General features: G+C 59.7%; 6 protein-coding genes across 12 annotated transcripts in view; 1 reads left to right on the forward strand and 5 right to left on the reverse strand.

The window, feature by feature from the left end:
* Positions 1–3081: 3081 nt before the first annotated feature.
* On the reverse strand, positions 3082–4270 carry HBQ1 (hemoglobin subunit theta 1). The gene is made up of 3 exons (XM_072754323.1): positions 4118–4270; positions 3367–3571; positions 3082–3288 (listed from the first exon to the last, which is right to left on the reverse strand). The coding sequence occupies exons 1-3, from the start codon at positions 4210–4212 to the stop codon at positions 3160–3162; spliced, it is 429 nt and encodes a 142-aa protein (XP_072610424.1). The 5' UTR covers positions 4213–4270; the 3' UTR covers positions 3082–3159.
* The window catches only part of NPRL3 (NPR3 like, GATOR1 complex subunit), a 67922-nt gene continuing 52865 nt past the window's right edge, over positions 3421–18477 (forward strand). For 5 of the 7 annotated variants that reach the window (XR_012000703.1, XM_072754291.1, XM_072754280.1 and 2 more), the window contains exon 1: positions 3472–3589. The gene's annotated coding sequence lies outside the window, so the exon portion shown is untranslated. Of the gene's footprint in view, positions 3590–18477 lie in introns of all 7 variants that reach the window. The other 2 variants (XM_072754283.1, XM_072754284.1) reach the window with 2 other exon arrangements.
* LOC112909032 (hemoglobin subunit alpha) lies at positions 6518–7664 on the reverse strand. Its single transcript, XM_072754321.1, has 3 exons — positions 7497–7664; positions 6855–7059; positions 6518–6750 (listed from the first exon to the last, which is right to left on the reverse strand). Exons 1-3 carry the CDS (start codon positions 7589–7591, stop codon positions 6622–6624), a joined length of 429 nt encoding a protein of 142 aa, XP_072610422.1. The 5' UTR covers positions 7592–7664; the 3' UTR covers positions 6518–6621.
* Positions 10255–11364, reverse strand: LOC112909065 (hemoglobin subunit alpha). The gene is made up of 3 exons (XM_072754322.1): positions 11208–11364; positions 10591–10795; positions 10255–10486 (listed from the first exon to the last, which is right to left on the reverse strand). Exons 1-3 carry the CDS (start codon positions 11300–11302, stop codon positions 10358–10360), a joined length of 429 nt encoding a protein of 142 aa, XP_072610423.1. The 5' UTR covers positions 11303–11364; the 3' UTR covers positions 10255–10357.
* Positions 13101–13817, reverse strand: HBM (hemoglobin subunit mu). Its single transcript, XM_025984986.2, has 3 exons — positions 13709–13817; positions 13372–13576; positions 13101–13281 (listed from the first exon to the last, which is right to left on the reverse strand). The coding sequence occupies exons 1-3, from the start codon at positions 13798–13800 to the stop codon at positions 13153–13155; spliced, it is 426 nt and encodes a 141-aa protein (XP_025840771.1). The 5' UTR covers positions 13801–13817; the 3' UTR covers positions 13101–13152.
* LOC140598338 (hemoglobin subunit zeta-like) lies at positions 14080–15068 on the reverse strand. The gene is made up of 3 exons (XM_072754324.1): positions 14953–15068; positions 14347–14551; positions 14080–14265 (listed from the first exon to the last, which is right to left on the reverse strand). The coding sequence occupies exons 1-3, from the start codon at positions 15045–15047 to the stop codon at positions 14137–14139; spliced, it is 429 nt and encodes a 142-aa protein (XP_072610425.1). The 5' UTR covers positions 15048–15068; the 3' UTR covers positions 14080–14136.

Raw genomic sequence — 18477 nt, forward strand, 5'->3', positions numbered from 1 at the left:
CTGCTTGTCCCCAGGCTCCCTTTCCTTCTGCTTGAAGTATAACCTTCACTAGAGTCAGGAGACGGTGAGGCACTAGGGTACAGAATTTCAGGAGGAGCTCCTGCTCAGGGTGGGCTGGGGCTGTCGTCTGGAGAATTATTCTAATTTATTTTATTTATTTTTTAAAGATTTTATTTGTTCATGAGAGACACACAGAGAGAAAGGCAGAGACACAGGCAGAGGGAGAAGCAGGGTCCATGTAGGGAGCCTGACACAGGACTCGATCCCGGGTCCCCAGGATCACGCCCCAGGCCGAAGGCAGCGCTAAACCGCTAAGCCACCCAGGCTGCCCAATTCTAATCTATTTTAAATTGCCTACTTCTCTCTATGACTGTGCTTTGTCTGTTGAACTTACCCATGGATTTTTATTTTTGATGACTATGGCTTTTCTTCATATGTATATAGGTTTAATGCAATTCATATGAAAATTCCAGCTTTTCATATGTGCTATGTCACTTTTTATATTTTATGATTTCCTGCAGGTATTTAAAATCTTGCCTTTAATTTTTTTTTTTTTAACATAGTAGGCACACCTATAATTGAATCTGACATCTTCAACACCTGACCCTCGTGGGTCTGTTGTGCTGACTCACGTGTCTGCTGGCTCTCAGACATGGTTTCTCATTCCTTGTGTGCTTGGTGAGTGTGCTGCTCTTTGCCCTCTGCAGCCTATAATGAAGTGCCTTTATCTAGGGAGGATTTATTTGCTTTGCCAGGTGCTTGGGGCCTATGAAGGAATCCAGATAATTATTATTTTTTAATTTTAAGATTTTTATTTGGTTAGTTCAACTTTGGTTGAATTTTTATTTGGTTCTCTCAACTTCCTTTTTGGTGTTTTACTATTTTTGATATATACAACTGCTTCTGCTTGCTGTCGTTTGCCTGGTCTATGGCGAGGGCAGCTGGGGGGCATCTCTGATGAGCCTAGCACCTTCTGAAACCTGGTGGTGGCCATCCAAGATTGGCTGGTGTTGGCTTTCCCAGGCTGGCTACCTAGGCTGCTTCCTCAAGGTCACAGGTGACTGTGCCACTGGAGGCCTGGGGAAATTCCGAGTGTTCTGAGGACTCTGTAGCCATGACCAGGAGAGTGGACTTCCCAAAAAAGAAGCTTGCCCACCAGTGACTCAGGTTGGCCGTGGGGAGACTCCAGTGGTGAGGAATGGCTTCCCCAGGATGCTCCACTTGTGCAGGAGCCACTACTGGAAGAGGAACCCAGGTGGCACTGGTCATGGTCATGGGTGGCCACCAGCCAGCTGCTGGAGGAGATGGCTGCCATGCTGTCACTTGTGGGCTGGTGGAAATCTTGGCAGTGACCTCCTGAGGGCCTCGACGTGTGATCACAGGTGGCAGGGGACAGGGACATTGGGCCACAGAGCCTGTTTGGAGGTGAGACCGCCAAAGGCCGCTCCACAACCAAAGCATGCCTGGGGTGCATTTTTTGGATTTAAAGGATATAGCTATTGGTGTGTGGAGCGTACTAGTAATACTAGTAATACTAGCCGTATTACTCATGCTAACTTTTCAGGAATTCTGAGAGCTCCACTATTAAACAATATCAATTCACAAATAAATAGTTCATGTTAAAAAAAAGTAATACTGAAAACTCATTACTTTTAATTAAGTTACAACTTACTATTATTCATGTTTTTATTATCTGTGTTCACCTCTATTTTGTATCTGGGCAGTGGATATAGAACACACTGGCAGATACTATGCATCTTTTCCTAATTTTCCGTGAAAATTAGGACTTGAGATCAACGATGATGACAGCATGGAAATTGGAAACTGCTACAAATCAGCCCCCTTCCCCACCTTCCAGAGTGCCAGGCATCATTCACCAGCTCACAACGGGATACAACTGAACTACCTTCCCAAAAGGCTATTCCAAGTTACACCTCCACCAGAAGTGTATTAGGTTTGCCTTTTTAATACTTTTTCATGCCAAGTGTCTTGTTAAGGAGTATTTTAACACGCATGTTGTTGAGGATCACTGCAAACGCCTGTCAGCCGTCGGTACACTGTGAGGTGCCTAGCTATCCTTTGGATTATGTTTCTTTTGGGTTGACTGTCTTTCAAAAAAGGTGGGACAGGGCAGCCCGGGTGGCCCAGCGGTTTATTGCCGCCTTCAGCCTAGGGCGTGATCCTGGAGACCTGGGATAGAGTCCTGCGTCAGGCTCCCTGTGTGGAGCCTGCTTCTCCCTCTGCTCCCCCCTCCCCTCCCCTCCCCCCGGGGAGAAGCAGGTTCCATGCAGGGAGCTCGATGTGGGACTCGATCCCGGCACCCTGGGTCATGCTCTGAGTTGGAGGCAGACGCTCAACCGCTGAGCCTCCAGGGCCCACTGTGCTGCTTTTGGTGTGCGCTTTTTCCCTCTTCATACTGAGGTTTGTGTCTCTTTATATAGTACAATGTGCCCACTTTTTCCAGTGTCACTCTGAGGACACAGTTTCAGAAAAGTGTCTCTAAATGTTCCTGGAAGGACCTGGAAGGCTGTGCATTGATGTTAGCTCGATGCAGGTTGGGGTGGGGTTGCTACCGTGTGTGTCACATGCACGCCCTTGAGTCTGACCTCGCATCCTGCCCGTTTCTTCACACACAGTTTTGCCACGTGTCCGGTGCGAGTTGCCCTAGTCATGGTTGTGCCCACACACTGGCGTGCGGAGGAAGGTTCCCTAACTGGGCCATTTTCTGAAGTGTCTGCAATGACTAGGATTGCTCTTGTGAGGGAAAATCTAAGAAAATCCAAGCTCCTTGGAAGTGTGGGATGTAGGTGGGGCTCCGGGGCCCCCCCTTGTCTGCGGCAGGAGCCCCCTCACCCCCGGGCCTGGATGGGGACAATCGCACCCCCGGGACCCTCCAGGGTCAGGGCCTGCGCAGGACCCCGGCCGCGCCAGCAGGGGGCGCCCCTCCCTCAGCCCCCCGCCCTGGGTCAGAAGACGGTGCGGCGCGACTCTGCGTCTCCGAGACCCCCCGCCCCGGCCCCGGCCCCGGCCCCGGCCCCGGCCCCGGCCCCGGCCCCGGCCCCGGAGAGAACAAGCGCGCGCTGGCGGCTTCCCTGCGTGGACTTTACTCCGAGTCCGAGCTCGCGGGGGGTGGGGGCTGGGGATCCCGTACCCCCCAGTTCAGCCGCAGCGGGAGGCCAGCGCCGAGGTCACGTGGCTCAGAAACTTGTGCAGCGACGCGTGCATGGCGGGCCCGAGGTCTCCGGGGTAGTGGCGGGCGAGGGTCACCAGCAGGCAGTGGCTCAGGAGCTGAGGGCACAGGCAGCCGTCGCGCGCGCCCCCCCCCCCCCGCCCCCCGCCCGGCCGCGGCGGGTCCCGCGGGCTCACCTGGAAGTGCGCGGGGTCCACGCGTAGCCTGTGGGCGTGCAGGGCGCCGAGGGCGGACAGGGCGCCGGGCAGGTCGTCCAGGTGGGCCACGGCGGCGGTCAGCGCGTCGGCCACCTTCTGGCCGTGGGCCTTGACCTGGGCGGAGCCGGGGCTCAGGTCGAAGTGCGGGAAGTAGGCCTTGGTGGCAGGGAAGGAGCAGAAGGTCCTGCGGGAGGAAGGGCAGGTGAGCCGCGGGGGAGGGGGCTGCGGGGGGGGGGGGACGAGGGCTGCGGGGGGGGACGAGGGCTGCGGGGGGAGGACGAGGGCTGCGGGGGGAGGACGAGGGCCGCGGGGGGGGCTGCGGGGGGAGAACGAAGGCCGCGGGGGAGGACGACAGGGGCCGCGGGGGGGGAGGGGGCTGCGGGGGGGGGGACGAGGGCCGCGGGGGGGGACGAGGGCTGCGGGGGGAGGACGAGGGCCGCGGGGGGGGCTGCGGGGGGAGAACGAAGGCCGCGGGGGAGGACGACAGGGGCCGCGGGGGGGGAGGGGGCTGCGGGGGGGGGACGAGGGCCGCGGGGGGGCACGAGGGCTGCGGGGGGAGGACGAGGGCCGCGGGGGGGGCTGCGGGGGGAGGACGAGGGCCGCGGGGGGCGACGACAGGGGCGGGGGGGGGGCTGCGGGGAGAGGACGAGGGCCGCGGGGGGGGGACGAGTGCCGCGGCGGGGGACAAGGGCCGCGAGGGGAGGACAGGGGCTGCGGGGCGGGGGGGCACCTCTCCAGGGCCTCGGTCGCGTAGATCCCGACGTTGCCGCCCAGCTTCCTCCACAGGGCGCGCACCGCCGCCCTGTCCTCGCCCGACAGCGCCATCGCGCCCCTGCTCCGCGCCCGGGTCCCCGCGACCTCCAGGGGGCGCCACGCCGCGTCTGCTGCGGAGCCAGGCGCTCAGGGGCCCGGGGGGCGGGGACCAAGCCCACTCTGTACTGTTTACTATGTGGAAACGAAGAATGTATTATCAGCCTTAGAATTAGGGGACCCTGGAGTGTAGCAGGGACTTTGACATTGAACGTCAGCTTATTCTCCCTCCCTTCCTCCAGAGGCTTTTAGAACACTCTATTTTCACATTTATTGTGTAAAATGAACATAAAGATGTCGTCTTCCCAAAGTTGTGAGAATTAAGTGGATAAGATGTCAAGCGCCTGACTCATGGCACATGTTCTTTCAGGATAACCAGCATTTATTAAGTGCCTTGCACGTATCTCCATAGCAATGCCAATACCTATGGGGCACTCACTCCTTGCCAGGCACCACTCTACACAAACTTGGTGGGGGGCACCTAGTGGTTTAGTCCATTAGGTGACTCACTTTATTTTTTTTTAAGATTTTATTTATTTATTCATGAGAGACACAGAGAGAGGCAGAGACACAGGCAGAGGGAGCCCGATGTGGGAGGGCTCCATGCAGGGAGCCCGATGTGGGACTTGATCCCAGGACCCCAGGATCATACCCCAGGCTGAAGGCAGGCACTAAACGACTGAGCCACCTGGGCTGCCCTTATTTTACTTTTTATTTATTTTTGGAATGGGAGAGAGAATCTTAAGCTGGGTGTGGAGCCGGATGCTGGGCAGGATCTCACAACCTTGAGATCATGACCAGAGCTGAAATCAATTCTGAGTCTTAACCAACTGAGCCACCCACGCGCCCATCCCCCGCCATGTTGGCCATTTTGAAGTTGTAGAATCCAGTGTCTTTAACCACGTTCACATCTGTGCAGCCACCACTACCACCATCCCAAGTGGAAACTTTGTCCCCATTAACAGTCACTCTGTAACCCCTCTCCTCCAGGCCCACAAGTCAGCTGTCTCTGTGGATTTGCTTATTCTGGATATTTCATATAAGAGGAACCATACATTTTTGTGTCTGGCTTCTTTCATTTAGCACACTTTCCAGTTCCTTGACACTGTGGCCTTTGTCAGGGCTTCAGAGCTCTTAATGGCTGAATAATATTCCACTGTATGGATAGACTACATTTTCTTTATCCATTCATCCCCTGCCAGAGATCTGGGTTGTTCCCACCTGTAGCCCAGGTCCTCATTTTTCCCAACAATAAGTAAAGGCAGGCCACCTCTTACTGAGAGCTCATGCTGTGTCACCAGCTGTGCTAAAGGTATCACAGAGACCTGCCACGTCATTTTCCAAGGATGACTTTCAGGACCAGACACCTAAGGCGCTAGGGGCTTACTCTGAGGGGAGGAAGCATTTGGGAGCGCTGGCTCCCAGGACTTGGCTCTTCTCTGTTGCAGTGTGTGTTTGTGTGTGGTGGGGTGGGAGGGGGGGTGTTGGTGGACCTCAGGGGTGCTGCCGGTCTCTGGGCTATGCAGTAAATGCTGATCTAGCCTCAAAAACCAGGCCTCCAGATCCATGGTGCCCCAGGATGTCATCATGTTCAGAGCTAGTGTCCTGGAAGTGACACCAAGTGAAAGAGGTGCTGCCGGAAAAGGTCTGGCATCTACGATTGCACTGCTTACCCTGATTTCATCTAGATTGTGTGGTATTTGGGAAGTTTGATGGGTGGGGGCATTTGGTGCCACTCCCGGGAGCCTGACCTCTTGTCTCTTCCCACCACCCAGAAGCATGAGAGCTCAGAGGTCCAGGCTAGAGGTGCATCAACTCTCAGACCAAGTGTGTGTCTTCAAATGTAAAGATGGAAACCAGGGCAGCCCCAGTGGCACAGCGGTTTAGCGCCGCCTGCAGCCCGGGGTGTGATCCTGGAAACCCGGGATTGAGTCCCACATCGGGCTTCCTGCATGGAGCCTGCTTCTCCCTCTGCCCGTGTCTCTGCCTCTCTCTTGCTCTCTCTGAATGAATAAATAAATAAATCTTTAGAAAAAAAGATAAAGATGGAAACCAGTTCATCATTTGAGCAAATCCCAGCTGAATCTGCAAAGCTCTTAAGTGAAATGCAGGACATCAAATAAAGGGAGCAGAGGACTCCTGGGTGTGGCCAGGGAGCAGGCCTGCGATTCCCAGGTAGTGGCAGTCCCCAGGGGAGGCCAGTCGCACTCCCCTCAGCTGCCCTATGCTTCCTACCCCCCAACCCCCCCCACCCCCACTCCTGCGGGGAGGAGACCACCTGCACCACTCGCAGACAAAGACAACGGAGGCCTTCAGAGGCTGCAGCCCACTCAGACTTTATTCAAACATCAGGAAGTGCAGGGTGCGGGTGCAGGAGGCCGCCCAGGGGCCCAGGGCAGGGGCTCCTGCTGCCGCGGCTGCAGCTTAACGGTACTTGGAGGTCAGCACGGTGCTCACAGCAGTGAAGAACTTGTCCAGGGAGGCGTGGACGGCAGGGGTGAATTCGTTGGGGTGGTGGCAGGCCAGGGTCACCAGCAGGCAGTGGCTCAGGAGCTGCGGAGGGAGGGGCCGTCAGGCGGGGGGCGGGCTGCACCACTGGGAGCCCTGGGGTCTCTGTGCACCCTTCCAGGTGTGTCCTGGCCCAGCCCGCGGCTCACCTTGAAGTTGACGGGGTCCACCCGCAGCTTGTAGGCGTGCAGGTCGCTGAGGGCGGACAGGGCGCCAGGCAGGTCGTCCAGGTGGGCCACGGCGGTGGTCAGCGCATCGGCCACCTTCTTGCCATGGGCCTTGACCTGGGCGGAGCCGGGGCTCAGGTCGAAGTGCGGGAAGTAGGTCTTGGTGGTGGGGAAGGACTGGAAGGTCCTGCAGGAGGAAGGGCCGGTGAGCCGCGGGGGGGGGGGGGGGGGGGGGGGGGAGGTGGGGGGGGAGGTGGGGTGGAGGGGGGAGGACAAGGGCCTCAGGAGAGGGACTGGGCGGGGGTGGGGGTGGACGGGCCGGGGGAAGGACAGGGGCCGTAGGGGAAGTACAGGGGCCACAGGGGGGAGGACAGGGGCAGCGGGGGGAGGACAAGGGCCACAGGAGGAGGGACGGGCGGGGGGAGGGACAGGGGCTGCGGGAGTGGGGACAGGGGCCCCGGGGGAAGGACAGGGGCTGTAGGGGAAGTACAGGGGCCACGGGGGGAGGACAAGAGGCCGCGGGGGAAGGACAGGGGTCTCGGGGGGAGGACAGGGGCCCAGGGAGGCGGACACGGAGCGTGGGGGGCGGCGGAACCCCAGCGCCAGGGAGAGCTGGGTGCTCACCTGTCCAGCGCCTCTCCGCCGTAGTCACCGGCGTGGCCACCAATCTTATCCCAAGTGGACTTGATGTTGGTCTTGTCGGCGGGAGACAGCACCATGGTGGGTTCTTTCTGAGTCTGAGGAGAACCAGAAATGCGCGGGGCGGGGAGGCCGCAGAGGCTTTATGCCCAGAGTGTGGGCCGGCCCCCCCCCCCCCCCCCCCCCCCCCCCCCCGCCCGTCGGGGCCACGCTCATTGGCTGGCGGGGGTGGGTGTGGGGGGGCTCGCTGGGGCCGGCCCACTGGAGGTTCCCTCCCGCCCACCTCTCCAGCCCCGCTAGCACCGCCAGGGCCCCGGCTGGTGGGGGTCGGTGCAGGGGGGCTCAGGGACACCGCGGAGGGTCCCCGAGCGCCCCTAGCCCCCCGCTGTGCGCTCCTGAGGATCCTAAGGGACACCTGCCCTGTTGTAGGCTTGGCGCTCGCAGCCCATCTGGGTTAACTCGAGTGGAATCGGTGAAAGACTGAGCGGTTGAGGGCGGACAAAAGGCCTGCCTGGTCTGGGGCGGAGAGAGGTGCACACAGGGGGGCCTCCCTCCCGCCAACTCCGGAATTGGCGCCTGGAGCCCCTCCTGCTCCCCTCAGACACGCTCCTCCTAACCCCTCCTCCCCACGAATTCTCATTGAGCCATCGCCCTGCAGATAAACCCCCAGCGGCCCAGGGGGCAGGGCTGGGGCAGGCAGGCTCCAGGCTCCAGGTCCTCCGTCCAGGGTGGTGGGTCTGCGAGACTCAGAGGCGGCGCTCTCTTGTTAAGGACCTTGTGTGAGCCACTGTCCCCACCGCTGTGCTCACAATGACACACCCAGTTCTACAAATCGTGCTTGACACTTGACTCACTGGGCCAGTAGTGGTTAAGTTGATAAATAAAGCGACTTTCTGGACAGGACCTCAGCTTTCAGTTGGGGACAGTCATCCGATCGCCACGTAAGGGCACAGAGAGTGGAAAGCCTTGTTAAAAGACTCAGGAAACTTGGGCAGCCCTGGTGGCTCAGTGGTTTAGCGCTGCCTGCAGCCCAGGGCATGATCCTGGAGACTCAGGATCAAGTCCCACATCAGGCTCCCTGCATGGAGCCTGCTTCTCGCTCTGCCTCTCTCTCTCTCTCTCTCTCTCTCTCTCTGTGTCTCTCGTGAATAAATAAATAAAAATCTTAAAAAAGTAAAATCTTTAAAAAAAGAAAAGAAAAATAAAAAAAAAAGACTCAGGAAATGTGGAGGGAGTGGGTGAGGCATTGAAGGGCATCAGGGTTAGTCTGAAGGTCACGGGTGGCTTCCCTAGGGGAGTGAGGCTGGGGGATGAGTGTGCATTAGACAAAATAGGGTGGACAGGGAAGCTGACTTGAGGGTGGGGAGGGGGATAAAAGGCCTCTATGGCTAAAGAGTGGGGGTGGGGAGCTGTGGGGATGATGACCAGGTGCTGGGCAGACACTGCAGTTTGGGGGAAGGGTAGGACCCCCAGCTGGTACCGTTCCCTTACTGTACCAAGTCCCCTGGGCTAGTTGGTGGTAGGAGGGTACTGAGGACACAACAGAATAGGGAGTGAGAAGCTGTTGACACGTCCTCTCCTGGGAAGAAGACTGAGCTCTGGGGAGGGGCTGGGTGGGCACCCTCCCTCGGGATCTCCCCGTTGTGTCCAGGAAGAAGTATCTGTCAAACTGCCTGGGACGCAGAAGAAAGAAGCTCCAGACAAGCCTCAGCAATTCTCTCCTGCTCTGCCCCTTGAGTCTGTTCTTATTTTGTACATGCTGGGCCTCCCTCTGGCTGCTTCCACTCTCCCTTCCCACCCTCCACTCTCCACTCTTTTACTGATTCTGTTACAGCCAAAGGCCCAATCCTGGCCTCCCGAAAAGGATAGGACACTGCAGGCTTAGAGGGCTCAAAGACCTGCCCCCAGGCCTGGGACAACCCCTCTTCTGCATCTGGTTCCAGTCCTCCTGCCACTGGGTCCTTTTTACTTTTTTTATTTTTTTATTTTTATTTTTTTAAAGGATTTTTTATTTATTTATTCATGATAGAGAGAGAGAGAGAGAGAGAGGCAGAGAGAGAAGCAGGCTCCATGCCGGGAGCCTGATGTGGGACTCGATCGCAGGACTCCAGGATCGCGCCCTGGGCCAAAGGCAGGCTTGAAACCGCTGAGCCACCCAGGGATCCCCTACTGGGTCCTTTTTAGATGAGACTTGGGGAACATATCTCAGCCAATGGCTTAGATTCCTACTATGTGAAGAACTCCCACATATATAAGAGGGAAAAACAAAGACTTACGGGAACAGTTGACAAAGGTTATTAACAGGAAATTAACAGAAATACGAAATGACCATTAATGAGGCCCCTGTGTTAGCCCAGTCAGTCAGGCAGGCATCCTACTGTTGGTTTCTGCTCGGATCGTGGCCTCAGGGTCATGAGATGGAGCCCCACCACAGCTCGGAGCTCAGTGCTCAGTGGGCTTGTCCCTGTCTCTCTTCCTCCCCACTCTCTCTCTCTCTAATAAATAAATAAATAGATAAATCTTAAAAAAAAAAAAAAAAAGGGTGGCAGTCTTAGCCTCCCCTGCTTGTCACTCCAGAGAGGAACCCGGGAAGCCTGGCACCTCCTGGGACTGGAGCATGACTCGCTCATTCCAGGAAGCCTCAGCTTTAGTTCCAAGAGCCACTGAGGCCGGCAGAGGTCCCCTGCGGGGAGGAGACCACCTGCACCACTCGCAGACAAAGACAACGGAGGCCTTCAGAGGCTGCAGCCCACTCAGACTTTATTCAAACATCAGGAAGTGCAGGGTGCGGGTGCAGGAGGCCGCCCAGGGGCCCAGGGCAGGGGCTCCCGCTGCGCGGCTGCAGCTTAACGGTACTTGGAGGTCAGCACGGTGCTCACAGCAGTGAAGAACTTGTCCAGGGAGGCGTGGACGGCAGGGGTGAATTCGTTGGGGTGGTGGCAGGCCAGGGTCACCAGCAGGCAGTGGCTCAGGAGCTGCGGAGGGAGGGGCCGTCAGGCGGGGGGCGGGCTGCACCACCGGGAGCCCTGGGGTCTCTGTGCACCCCTCCAGGTGTGTCCTGGCCCGGCCCGCGGCTCACCTTGAAGTTGACGGGGTCCACCCGCAGCTTGTAGGCGTGCAGGTCGCTGAGGGCAGACAGGGCGCCAGGCAGGTCGTCCAGGTGGGCCACGGCGGTGGTCAGCGCATCGGCCACCTTCTTGCCATGGGCCTTGACCTGGGCGGAGCCGGGGCTCAGGTCGAAGTGCGGGAAGTAGGTCTTGGTGGTGGGGAAGGACTGGAAGGTCCTGCGGGAGGAAGGGCCGGTGAGCCGCCGGGGGTGGGGGAGAGGTGTGGAGGGGGAGGACAAGGGCCTCAGGAGAGGGACTGGGCGGGGGTGGGGATGGACGGGCCGGGGGAAGGACAGGGGCCGTAGGGGAAGTACAGGGGCCACAGCGGGGAGGACAGGGGCTGCGGGGGGAGGACAAGGGCCGCAGGAGGAGGGACGGGCGGGGGGAGGGACAGGGGCTGCGGGAGTGGGGACAGGGGCCTCGGGGGAAGGACAGGGGCTGTAGGGGAAGTACAGGGGCCATGGGGGGGGGGACAAGAGGTCGCGGGGGAAGGACAGGGGTCTCGGGGGGGAGGACAGGGGCCCAGGGAGGCGGACACGGAGCGCGGGGGGCGGCCGAACCCCAGCGCCAGGGAGAGCTGGGTGCTCACCTGTCCAGCGCCTCTCCGCCGTAGTCACCGGCGTGGCCACCAATCTTATCCCAAGTGGACTTGATGTTGGTCTTGTCGGCGGGAGACAGCACCATGGTGGGTTCCTTCTGAGTCTGAGGAGAACCAGAAATGTGCGGGGCGGGGAGGCCTCAGAGGCTTTATGCCAGGGCCGCGGAGGGGGCACACCCGTCGGGGCCACGCTCATTGGCTGGCCGAGTGCCCCGAGGTCCCGGAGCAGGTGGGGGGGTCCCAAGGCCGCCCTCACTCTCTGTCCTGTGTCCTACGCAGACCGAGCTCAGCTCCCCGTGGCACCCTCCCTTCTGGCTCCTGTGGTTCCCGGGAGCCCACACGAGGTCCCGAACCGCCCCCCCCCCCCCGCCCTGCTTTTGGCTCTGAAACTAGGGTATTTGCCGACTGGGGAGGGGAGCACAATATTTTCTGATGTGAACAAGCTGCTTTCACCCCAAACATCCACCAGGATGGAGAGCTGTCGATTGTCCATGTAAAGAGCAGTGGTGAGGGAGATTATGTGGTCCTTCAAGCCCTCTTTCCCCCATGCTGGGCAGGCGCTCCTGGGCAGCGCCAGGTGACCAGTGCAGGCGTGGACTGAGGAGTGCGGTGGGTAGCTGGGCAGGGCCACAGGCAGGGCCTATCTCGTGGCATCCTTCGGATTGGGCACCAACAGCCAGGTCAGCACAGTGCTCCCAGCACTGACCAAGATTGTCAACTGGGAACCTTCATTGTTCAGTCTGGCGAACTCCCTGAATCCCACTCCCTGCCTCGCTCCCTTGTCCGAGAAGGTTCTGAGTAGTAGATGGCTAAGATTCCTGCCCTGATGCTGCGGAGAGGGGAGAGACTGACCCTGGGGACCGTGGTGGGATGGGACTGAGGGGACCAAGCCTTGGTTGGGGGAATCATGGAAATTGAAAGGAGCCCCTTGAGCTGGAGTGGGGGTTGGGTGGCCCTGGATCTGCCAGGCACTGATCCTGCTTTATCATCTTTTTTTTTTTTTTTAAGATTTTATTTATTCTCAGGAGACACACAGAGAGAGGCAGAGACGCAGACAGAGGGAGAAGCAGGCTCCACGCAGGGAGCCCGATGTGGGACTCAATCCTGGGTCTCCAGGATCACGTCCTGGGTGGAAGGCAGACGCTGAACCGCGGAGCCCCCCGGGCGTTCCTCTGCTTTATGATCTTATAAATTATGTCAAAAACCCAGTGAGGAGTCAGGTTTTTTTGTTTGTTTCCACACGCTCTGCATTAGGCTCACGTTGCTCCAGGACAGGTCCTGTATCAGCCAGCGGCTGTGTGAACAGGGTTAGAAACCTACTCTGTCTGCCAGAGGGTGGTGGTGGGAGTTCCTACCCCAGTGCCCCGCCCCAGGACCTTCAGAGGAACGGGCTAGCGTGGCTAGGGCAAAGTTTGCTGTGGACTGAGTGTCAGGGGAATGGGGGGAAGCAAAGGCCTTGAGGAGTCCCAACCCGTTTGACCTGAGCCCAGGAACTTGGCTGTTGGGGGTGGGCGGTGCTGGTATTTGTCAGCAAAAGACGTGAGAATTCAAGCTGGTAGCGCCCAGCGGGAAGGATGGAGGCAGGTTCCAGGAGGGAGTGAACACACAGGTGCTTTGTGAATGGTGTCGCTGTGTGAGAGCACCGGACCAGGGCCCCCTCATGTCAGCGCCCCCGGTGCCCCCCTCATTGCCCCAAAGCCCCTCGGCAACGGTTCTGTCCAAGGCTTTGGGGATCCACACTCTGCACGGACCCGGGACTATAACCAAGGAATTGTCCCCATTTCAGAGTCCCGGGCCCCTGTCCCCGGTGCGCGAGGGTTGGGGTGGCGCCCTAAGGTGCCCGGAGGTACCCGCCCGCAGCCCACAGAGCACACAGGCGCCGGCGCCGCTTGACCCGTGTTTATTGACACGCGGGGATGTGGGCGGGGGCGCGGGCTCAGCGGTACTTCTCCGTCAGCACCACCGCCACGCCCGTCAGGAACTTGTCCCACGCCGCCTGCATCTCCACGGTGAACTCGTCCTGCAGGTGGGAGGCCAGCACCACCTGGAAACACTGGATCAGCAGCTGCGGGGGCACAGGTGCGGGTGAGGGCGCTGCCTCCGCGGGCCCTGCTGCCCCCCGTCCCCCCCGCCCCCGAGGCCGCGGCGCGCTCACCGGGAAGTTAGAGGGGTCCACGCGCAGCACCTGGGCGTGCAGGTCGGCCAGCGGCCTCAGCGCAGCGCGCAGGTTGTCCAGGTGCTGCACGGCCACGCCCACCGCCTCCAGCATGCGCCGCCCGTGGCTGAGCAGCTGCGCCTCGTCGGCGCAGGGGCCCAGGTGCGGGAAGTAGGTCTTGGTGCTGGGGTACACGGTGAAGAGCCTGCGCGCCGGGCGCCGGTGAGGACGGCCGCCCCCCGTCCCGGGCACCCCTGGCACCCCGGGTACCCCCCGGACCCCGCCCCCCAGCGCCCCCAGGCACCCCGGCCCGCGGCCCCGCCCCGCCGCAGCCCACCTGAGCAGCAGCTCCGCCCCAAAGGCCGCCTCGTGGCCGGCGATCAGGTCCCAGACCTGCGCTACCTGGGCGCGCTCCTGGGCGCTGAGCATGGCGCCTCCGGGGCTGCTTTGCGCCCTCCCGCCCCGCCCGCCTCCTTATAGCGGCCCCCCCGCGCCCAGGCGCCGCCCGCGCTTATCTGCCGGGCCCAAGGTGGGGGGCGGCCCAGCGCAGGCCGCAGCGGGTGCGGAACCGCAGGCAGAGCCGGGGCGCGGGGGCGCGGGGGGCCGCACACTCGGGGAGCAAAGGTTCTCGCCCCTGAGCCCCCCTGTCCCTCCCCTGCTTCCTGGCAACACGCAGAACGCGGGAGCCGCTCGGTCCTCAGCCTTTTATTGGGGACACGCGGGAGGGACGCAGGGGAGGGCGCGCGGGGGCGCAGCCGGGGGCGCTCAGCGGTACTTCTCAGTCAGGACGCAGGACACGAGCGACAGGAACTTGTCCCACGCGGCGTGGGCGTCGGCCGTGAGGTCGGCGGGGAAGTGCGAGGCCAGGGTGACCAGCAGACAGTGGGACAGCAGCTGCGCCGGAGGGAGGGCCTGGGTGAGCGCGGGCGGCGCCTGGGGACCCTGGGGACCCTGGGGACCCCCCCCCCCGCCCACCTTGAAGTTGACCGGGTCCACGCGCAGAATGTAGGCGTGCAGCTCGCTCAGCCTGGACAGGGCGCCCGCCACGTCGTCGAGGCTGCGCACCGCGTCGCCCAGCGCGGCCACCACCTTGGCGCCGTGCGCCCGCAGGTGCGCTGAGCCCGCGCGCAGCTCGAAGTGCGGGAAGTAGGTCTTGGTCTGCGGGAAGCTGGCGAAGAGCCTGCGGGCCACGGTGGCGCCACTGACGCGTAGGAAGCCCCGTCCTCCCCCCACGACACGTTGTAATGGATGTTTTAGAACAGAAACAGGGACGCGAACCTCCCCGTGGACCCGCACGCCCCGGTGTGGCACAAGGGCAGGCCCGCCTGGCCAACTCTCCCCGGTCCCGGGCCCCCACCCCGGGGCGCGGCACAAGCCCACCCCAGCGGCCCATGGCTCAGCAGTTCCTTCCTTCCTTCCTTCACTCACTGCACGGAGGTGGGGGAGACCTGGGTGCCAAGCCCCTTCCCCATGCACCTTCCCTTCCTGCCCACTGACCCCGTGCCCCCCACCCATTGCCCCCGGGCCTCACTAACCCGCACTGTCACCTCCTGGCCCCAGTGCAGCCCATCAGGCACTGACCTCTCCAGGGCCTCGGTGCCAATAGCATCCGCCTGCGTGGAGATCTTGCCCCACATGGACAGGATGATGGTCCTCTCGGCCTTGGTCAGAGACATGGTGGAGCTGAGTGGGAGCTGGGCGTGCTCAGGAACGGCCTGTGGGGTGCTCAGCCCCCAGCATCCCTTTATATACGCGGAGCCAGGGTGGGGGCCAGGCTGTGGCCACTGGCCTGGAGAGGGGAGAGGGCCGTGGGGGTGGGGTGTCTTATCAGACCCAGGGAGGACGGCTGGTCAGGGCCTGGTGGGACGCTGGGCCGAGGGGCTCTCACTCAGGCCTCCCCACTGCTGGGCCACAGGTCAGTCCAAGTTCCTGGGAGATAGGGGCCCAGGCCCAGGTGGAGAGTCACCATGTCAGCCCAGCCCCGTGACTGGTCTCCACGCTCACTGTCCTTGTGATGGGTGACCTGGAGTGTATCAGGCTCTCACAGAAGCACTCTCTCCTCCTCCCTCTGCTTCTGCTCTGTGGGGCCACCTTAGGAAGCACTTTACAGATGAGTGAACACAGGGTCACAGAGGGAGACTGAGACCAGCTGTCACAGAGCATGACAGTCTTCACACACAGCCTGGATGACACGAGCTTATAGTCCCAACGGCCATGTTCCCACTACAGCCTCTACTCCTTATTTCCGTCTCTTTACCCTCCTAGCTTACACCCTTTCCCTAACCCCCATAAGGTGCTTAACATGTTCCTTTAGTTACTATGTGTTCTTGCAAAGGATCCGTTTTTAGTCATGTATTTTAAGTTAAATTATAGCTTGATTTTTAAAATTTAACGTAATGAACATTTCTTCGTAAGCACACCTTTTTTGAAAGATAGGAAGTTTTAGGGGCTCCCTGTTTAGCGGAGAGCCTGCTTCTGCCTCTCTCTCTGCTCCTCCCCCTGATTGTGCTCTCTATCAGAAAAATAAATCTTTTTTTGTTACATTTTATTTATTCATGAGAGACACAGAGAGAGGCAGAGACACAGGCAGAGGGAGAAGCAGGCTCCACCCAGGGAGCCCAGCGCGGGACTCGATCCCGATCCCGGGACTCCAGGATCACGCCCTGGGCGGAAAGGAGATGCTCAGCCACTGAGTCACCCAGGCGTCCCTGCATTGTGCAGATATTTAAGGTTTTTATTTTACTTTTAAAAATATTTTGTTTATTTAAGAGAGAGAGAGAGAGAGAGAGAGAGAGAGAGTGTGTGTGTGTGTGTGTGTGTGTAATCACGGAGACTATGCCTGAGAGCTCACATGGGGTGACTTATTGTTCCCATTCCAAGGGGGCCTCAGCTCTGGAGGGGGCCAGTTAGCACTATGTCTTCAAAGGCTTCCTAAAAGCCACCGTCATTGCTCATAAAAACAATGCATAGGGGATCCCTGGGTGGCTCAGCGGTTCAGCACCTGCCTTAGGCCCAGGGAGTGATCCTGGAGACCTGGGATCGAGTCCGAGTCCGGCGTCGGGTTCCCTGCGGAGCCTGCTCTCTCTCTGTCATGAATAAATAAATAAAAATCTTAAAAAAAAAAAAAAGAAAGAAAGAAAAAAACAATGCATGGTTCTTTAGAGCCCTCGAGGGAGTCTGCAGACGGTGGGTCCATAGAAATCCCTTATATCTCACACACTAGCATTTTAGTGCTGTTCTCTTCATTTAGCTGAATTATCTCGAAAAGCATCTTTGTGTCGTGCAGTTGCGCCCGCGTGCACCCATCACAAGTGCCCCCAGGTCAGCTGCAAGCAGCCCTCCGCGGCTTCTGTGGGCCCTCGCTGGCTCGGTGCTCCTGTCCCTGGGAGCAGGCCTGTGGTTTAGCAGGAGCTACTCCCACGCCCAGGTCTTCACACACATGAGGACGACATCCAGGCCCCAAGCTGTGGAGAGGGCCCACAGGACACTGCCAAGCCCCAATCTTGGAAGCTCCTCCCAGGAAGGGTCTCTTCCCTACTCAGCGTGAGCTCAGCCGGCAGTCACTGTGGAGTAGGAATTGTTCTCGGGGTTCCAGCCCTGAGCTCCCTCCTTCCAGCCTTGAATCCCCAGAGGCTCGGGCAGAGGCAGGGGCTGCAGATGAGCCCAACCTTCAGCTCCCGGGTGCTTGGTGCTTTGGTGGGAGGAGCTGGGGAGAAGGAGGGACTAGGGCGCCCACAGTATCCCCCCTCCTACAGCTGGCGTCTTGTTTTGTCCCCTAGCCGAGCCCGGAGCCCGTCCCAGGCTCACCTCCCAGCCTTTGCCTGAGTGCTTAGCACAGCTAAGAGCACCCTTTGCCCCCCAGATTTTCCATCCTTCCTCTCTCCTCCTTGATAGGCTTGGGTCCTGACCCCCTAAACTTGTGCTGAGGTAGTTCCTCAGTCCCATGACTTTCACCTCCCTCTGTGACCGGCCCGGGCTGACACCCACATAGACACCATCCCGAGCTCACACTCTCTCCAGGGAGCGTTTCACCTCCTCACCTGTACATCTTGAATCAAGCCTGATCTGGCTCTCAAAGCCTGCTCTTCCGTCCTTCCATCCTTCTGCCTGTCCCCTGGCCATGGTGGTGGCAGCACCATCTCTTCCCAAGGCCCAGGTCAGAGACCCCAGCCCTCCCGGACCTTCCTGCTCCCGGCGGCGGCGTGGTTTCTGGTCTCTCCCGCTCCCTGTGCTCCGCAGCCTCCGTGGGGCCTCCTGCCTGGAAGACTCTTCCCCAACATTGTCACTCACTCAAGTGCCACTGGGTTTATAGGCTCACAGTGACCACCGCATTTAAAATGGCAACTCGCTACCCCCGCCTGTGCAATCTCCCACCCGCTCTATTTTTTTTCCACTCAGAAAATAAATGTTTTTGTTTGTTTTCCACTAGAATGTGAACTCAGAAAAGCAGAGAATTTTTCTTTCGGCATAGTTTCCTGGTCTATTCCAAGCATCCCAAAGAATCAGGACTTCCCAAAGCAAGCTCCCCAAAAGTTCCTGTTGAGTGAATTAGAAGTCCTCAACCCCAAGGCTGCCCTTCCGGAGCCGGAGCCGGTGGCCCTGCCTGCCCGGCTGCCCAGACGCTGGGCCCCAGGTGGGAGCACCAGTAGTGCTCAGTCACTGCCCGCCCAATGGTAGGGAAGCGGGCTGTTCCTGCCTTCGTGGGGCTGACAACATATTCAAATCTTCAGATCCACCACCACAAACAGGCACTGGTTTTTTGGAACGTGAAGGTTCCCTGGGGTCATCTGGGGTCTGGGGTCAACTGAGGCCCAGAGTGGAGAGGTTTTGCATAGTCACAGAGCCCCTGGGAGGCAGGGCCATGGCCTCTGGAGACTCACACTCAGGTCACTCCCTGGCCTCTCCCATGCTGATGCCAAAGGCCGGGCTGCTGGCTGGCAGCTCTAGGACACACCTCACACCCCACCCCCATGCTCCTGGGCAGGGGTCTTTCTGGGTCAGAGTCCTCCCTGGGAAGAGGGTCCCACCTGGGCACCTCCCCTCAGGACAGAGTCTCTTGCAGCACTGAGAATCCCAGACCCTAATGTCGGACCAGTAGCAGGAATA

The sequence above is a fragment of the Vulpes vulpes genome, chromosome 3, assembly GCF_048418805.1.
Source record: "Vulpes vulpes isolate BD-2025 chromosome 3, VulVul3, whole genome shotgun sequence".
Taxonomy (NCBI): domain Eukaryota; kingdom Metazoa; phylum Chordata; class Mammalia; order Carnivora; family Canidae; genus Vulpes; species Vulpes vulpes.

Bases quoted from the DNA above. Each gene is read 5' to 3' on its own strand.
- HBQ1 (XM_072754323.1), bottom strand. From the start codon at position 4,212: ATGGCGCTGTCGGGCGAGGACAGGGCGGCGGTGCGCGCCCTGTGGAGG. The intron at 3,572-4,117 runs GTGCCCCCCCGC...TTCCTCCCGCAG, and splicing joins GCGACCGAGGCCCTGGAGAG to GACCTTCTGCTCCTTCCCTG. The intron at 3,289-3,366 runs GTGAGCCCGCGG...CTGTGCCCTCAG, and splicing joins TGGACCCCGCGCACTTCCAG to CTCCTGAGCCACTGCCTGCT.
- LOC112909032 (XM_072754321.1), bottom strand. From the start codon at position 7,591: ATGGTGCTGTCTCCCGCCGACAAGACCAACATCAAGTCCACTTGGGAT. The intron at 7,060-7,496 runs GTGAGCACCCAG...TTCCTCCTGCAG, and splicing joins GGCGGAGAGGCGCTGGACAG to GACCTTCCAGTCCTTCCCCA. The intron at 6,751-6,854 runs GTGAGCCGCGGG...CTCCCTCCGCAG, and splicing joins TGGACCCCGTCAACTTCAAG to CTCCTGAGCCACTGCCTGCT.
- LOC140598338 (XM_072754324.1), bottom strand. From the start codon at position 15,047: ATGTCTCTGACCAAGGCCGAGAGGACCATCATCCTGTCCATGTGGGGC. The intron at 14,552-14,952 runs GTCAGTGCCTGA...CGTGGCCCGCAG, and splicing joins GGCACCGAGGCCCTGGAGAG to GCTCTTCGCCAGCTTCCCGC. The intron at 14,266-14,346 runs GTGGGCGGGGGG...CCTCCGGCGCAG, and splicing joins TGGACCCGGTCAACTTCAAG to CTGCTGTCCCACTGTCTGCT.
- LOC112909065 (XM_072754322.1), bottom strand. From the start codon at position 11,302: ATGGTGCTGTCTCCCGCCGACAAGACCAACATCAAGTCCACTTGGGAT. The intron at 10,796-11,207 runs GTGAGCACCCAG...TTCCTCCCGCAG, and splicing joins GGCGGAGAGGCGCTGGACAG to GACCTTCCAGTCCTTCCCCA. The intron at 10,487-10,590 runs GTGAGCCGCGGG...CTCCCTCCGCAG, and splicing joins TGGACCCCGTCAACTTCAAG to CTCCTGAGCCACTGCCTGCT.
- HBM (XM_025984986.2), bottom strand. From the start codon at position 13,800: ATGCTCAGCGCCCAGGAGCGCGCCCAGGTAGCGCAGGTCTGGGACCTG. The intron at 13,577-13,708 runs GTGGGCTGCGGC...CCCGGCGCGCAG, and splicing joins GGGGCGGAGCTGCTGCTCAG to GCTCTTCACCGTGTACCCCA. The intron at 13,282-13,371 runs GTGAGCGCGCCG...GTGCCCCCGCAG, and splicing joins TGGACCCCTCTAACTTCCCG to CTGCTGATCCAGTGTTTCCA.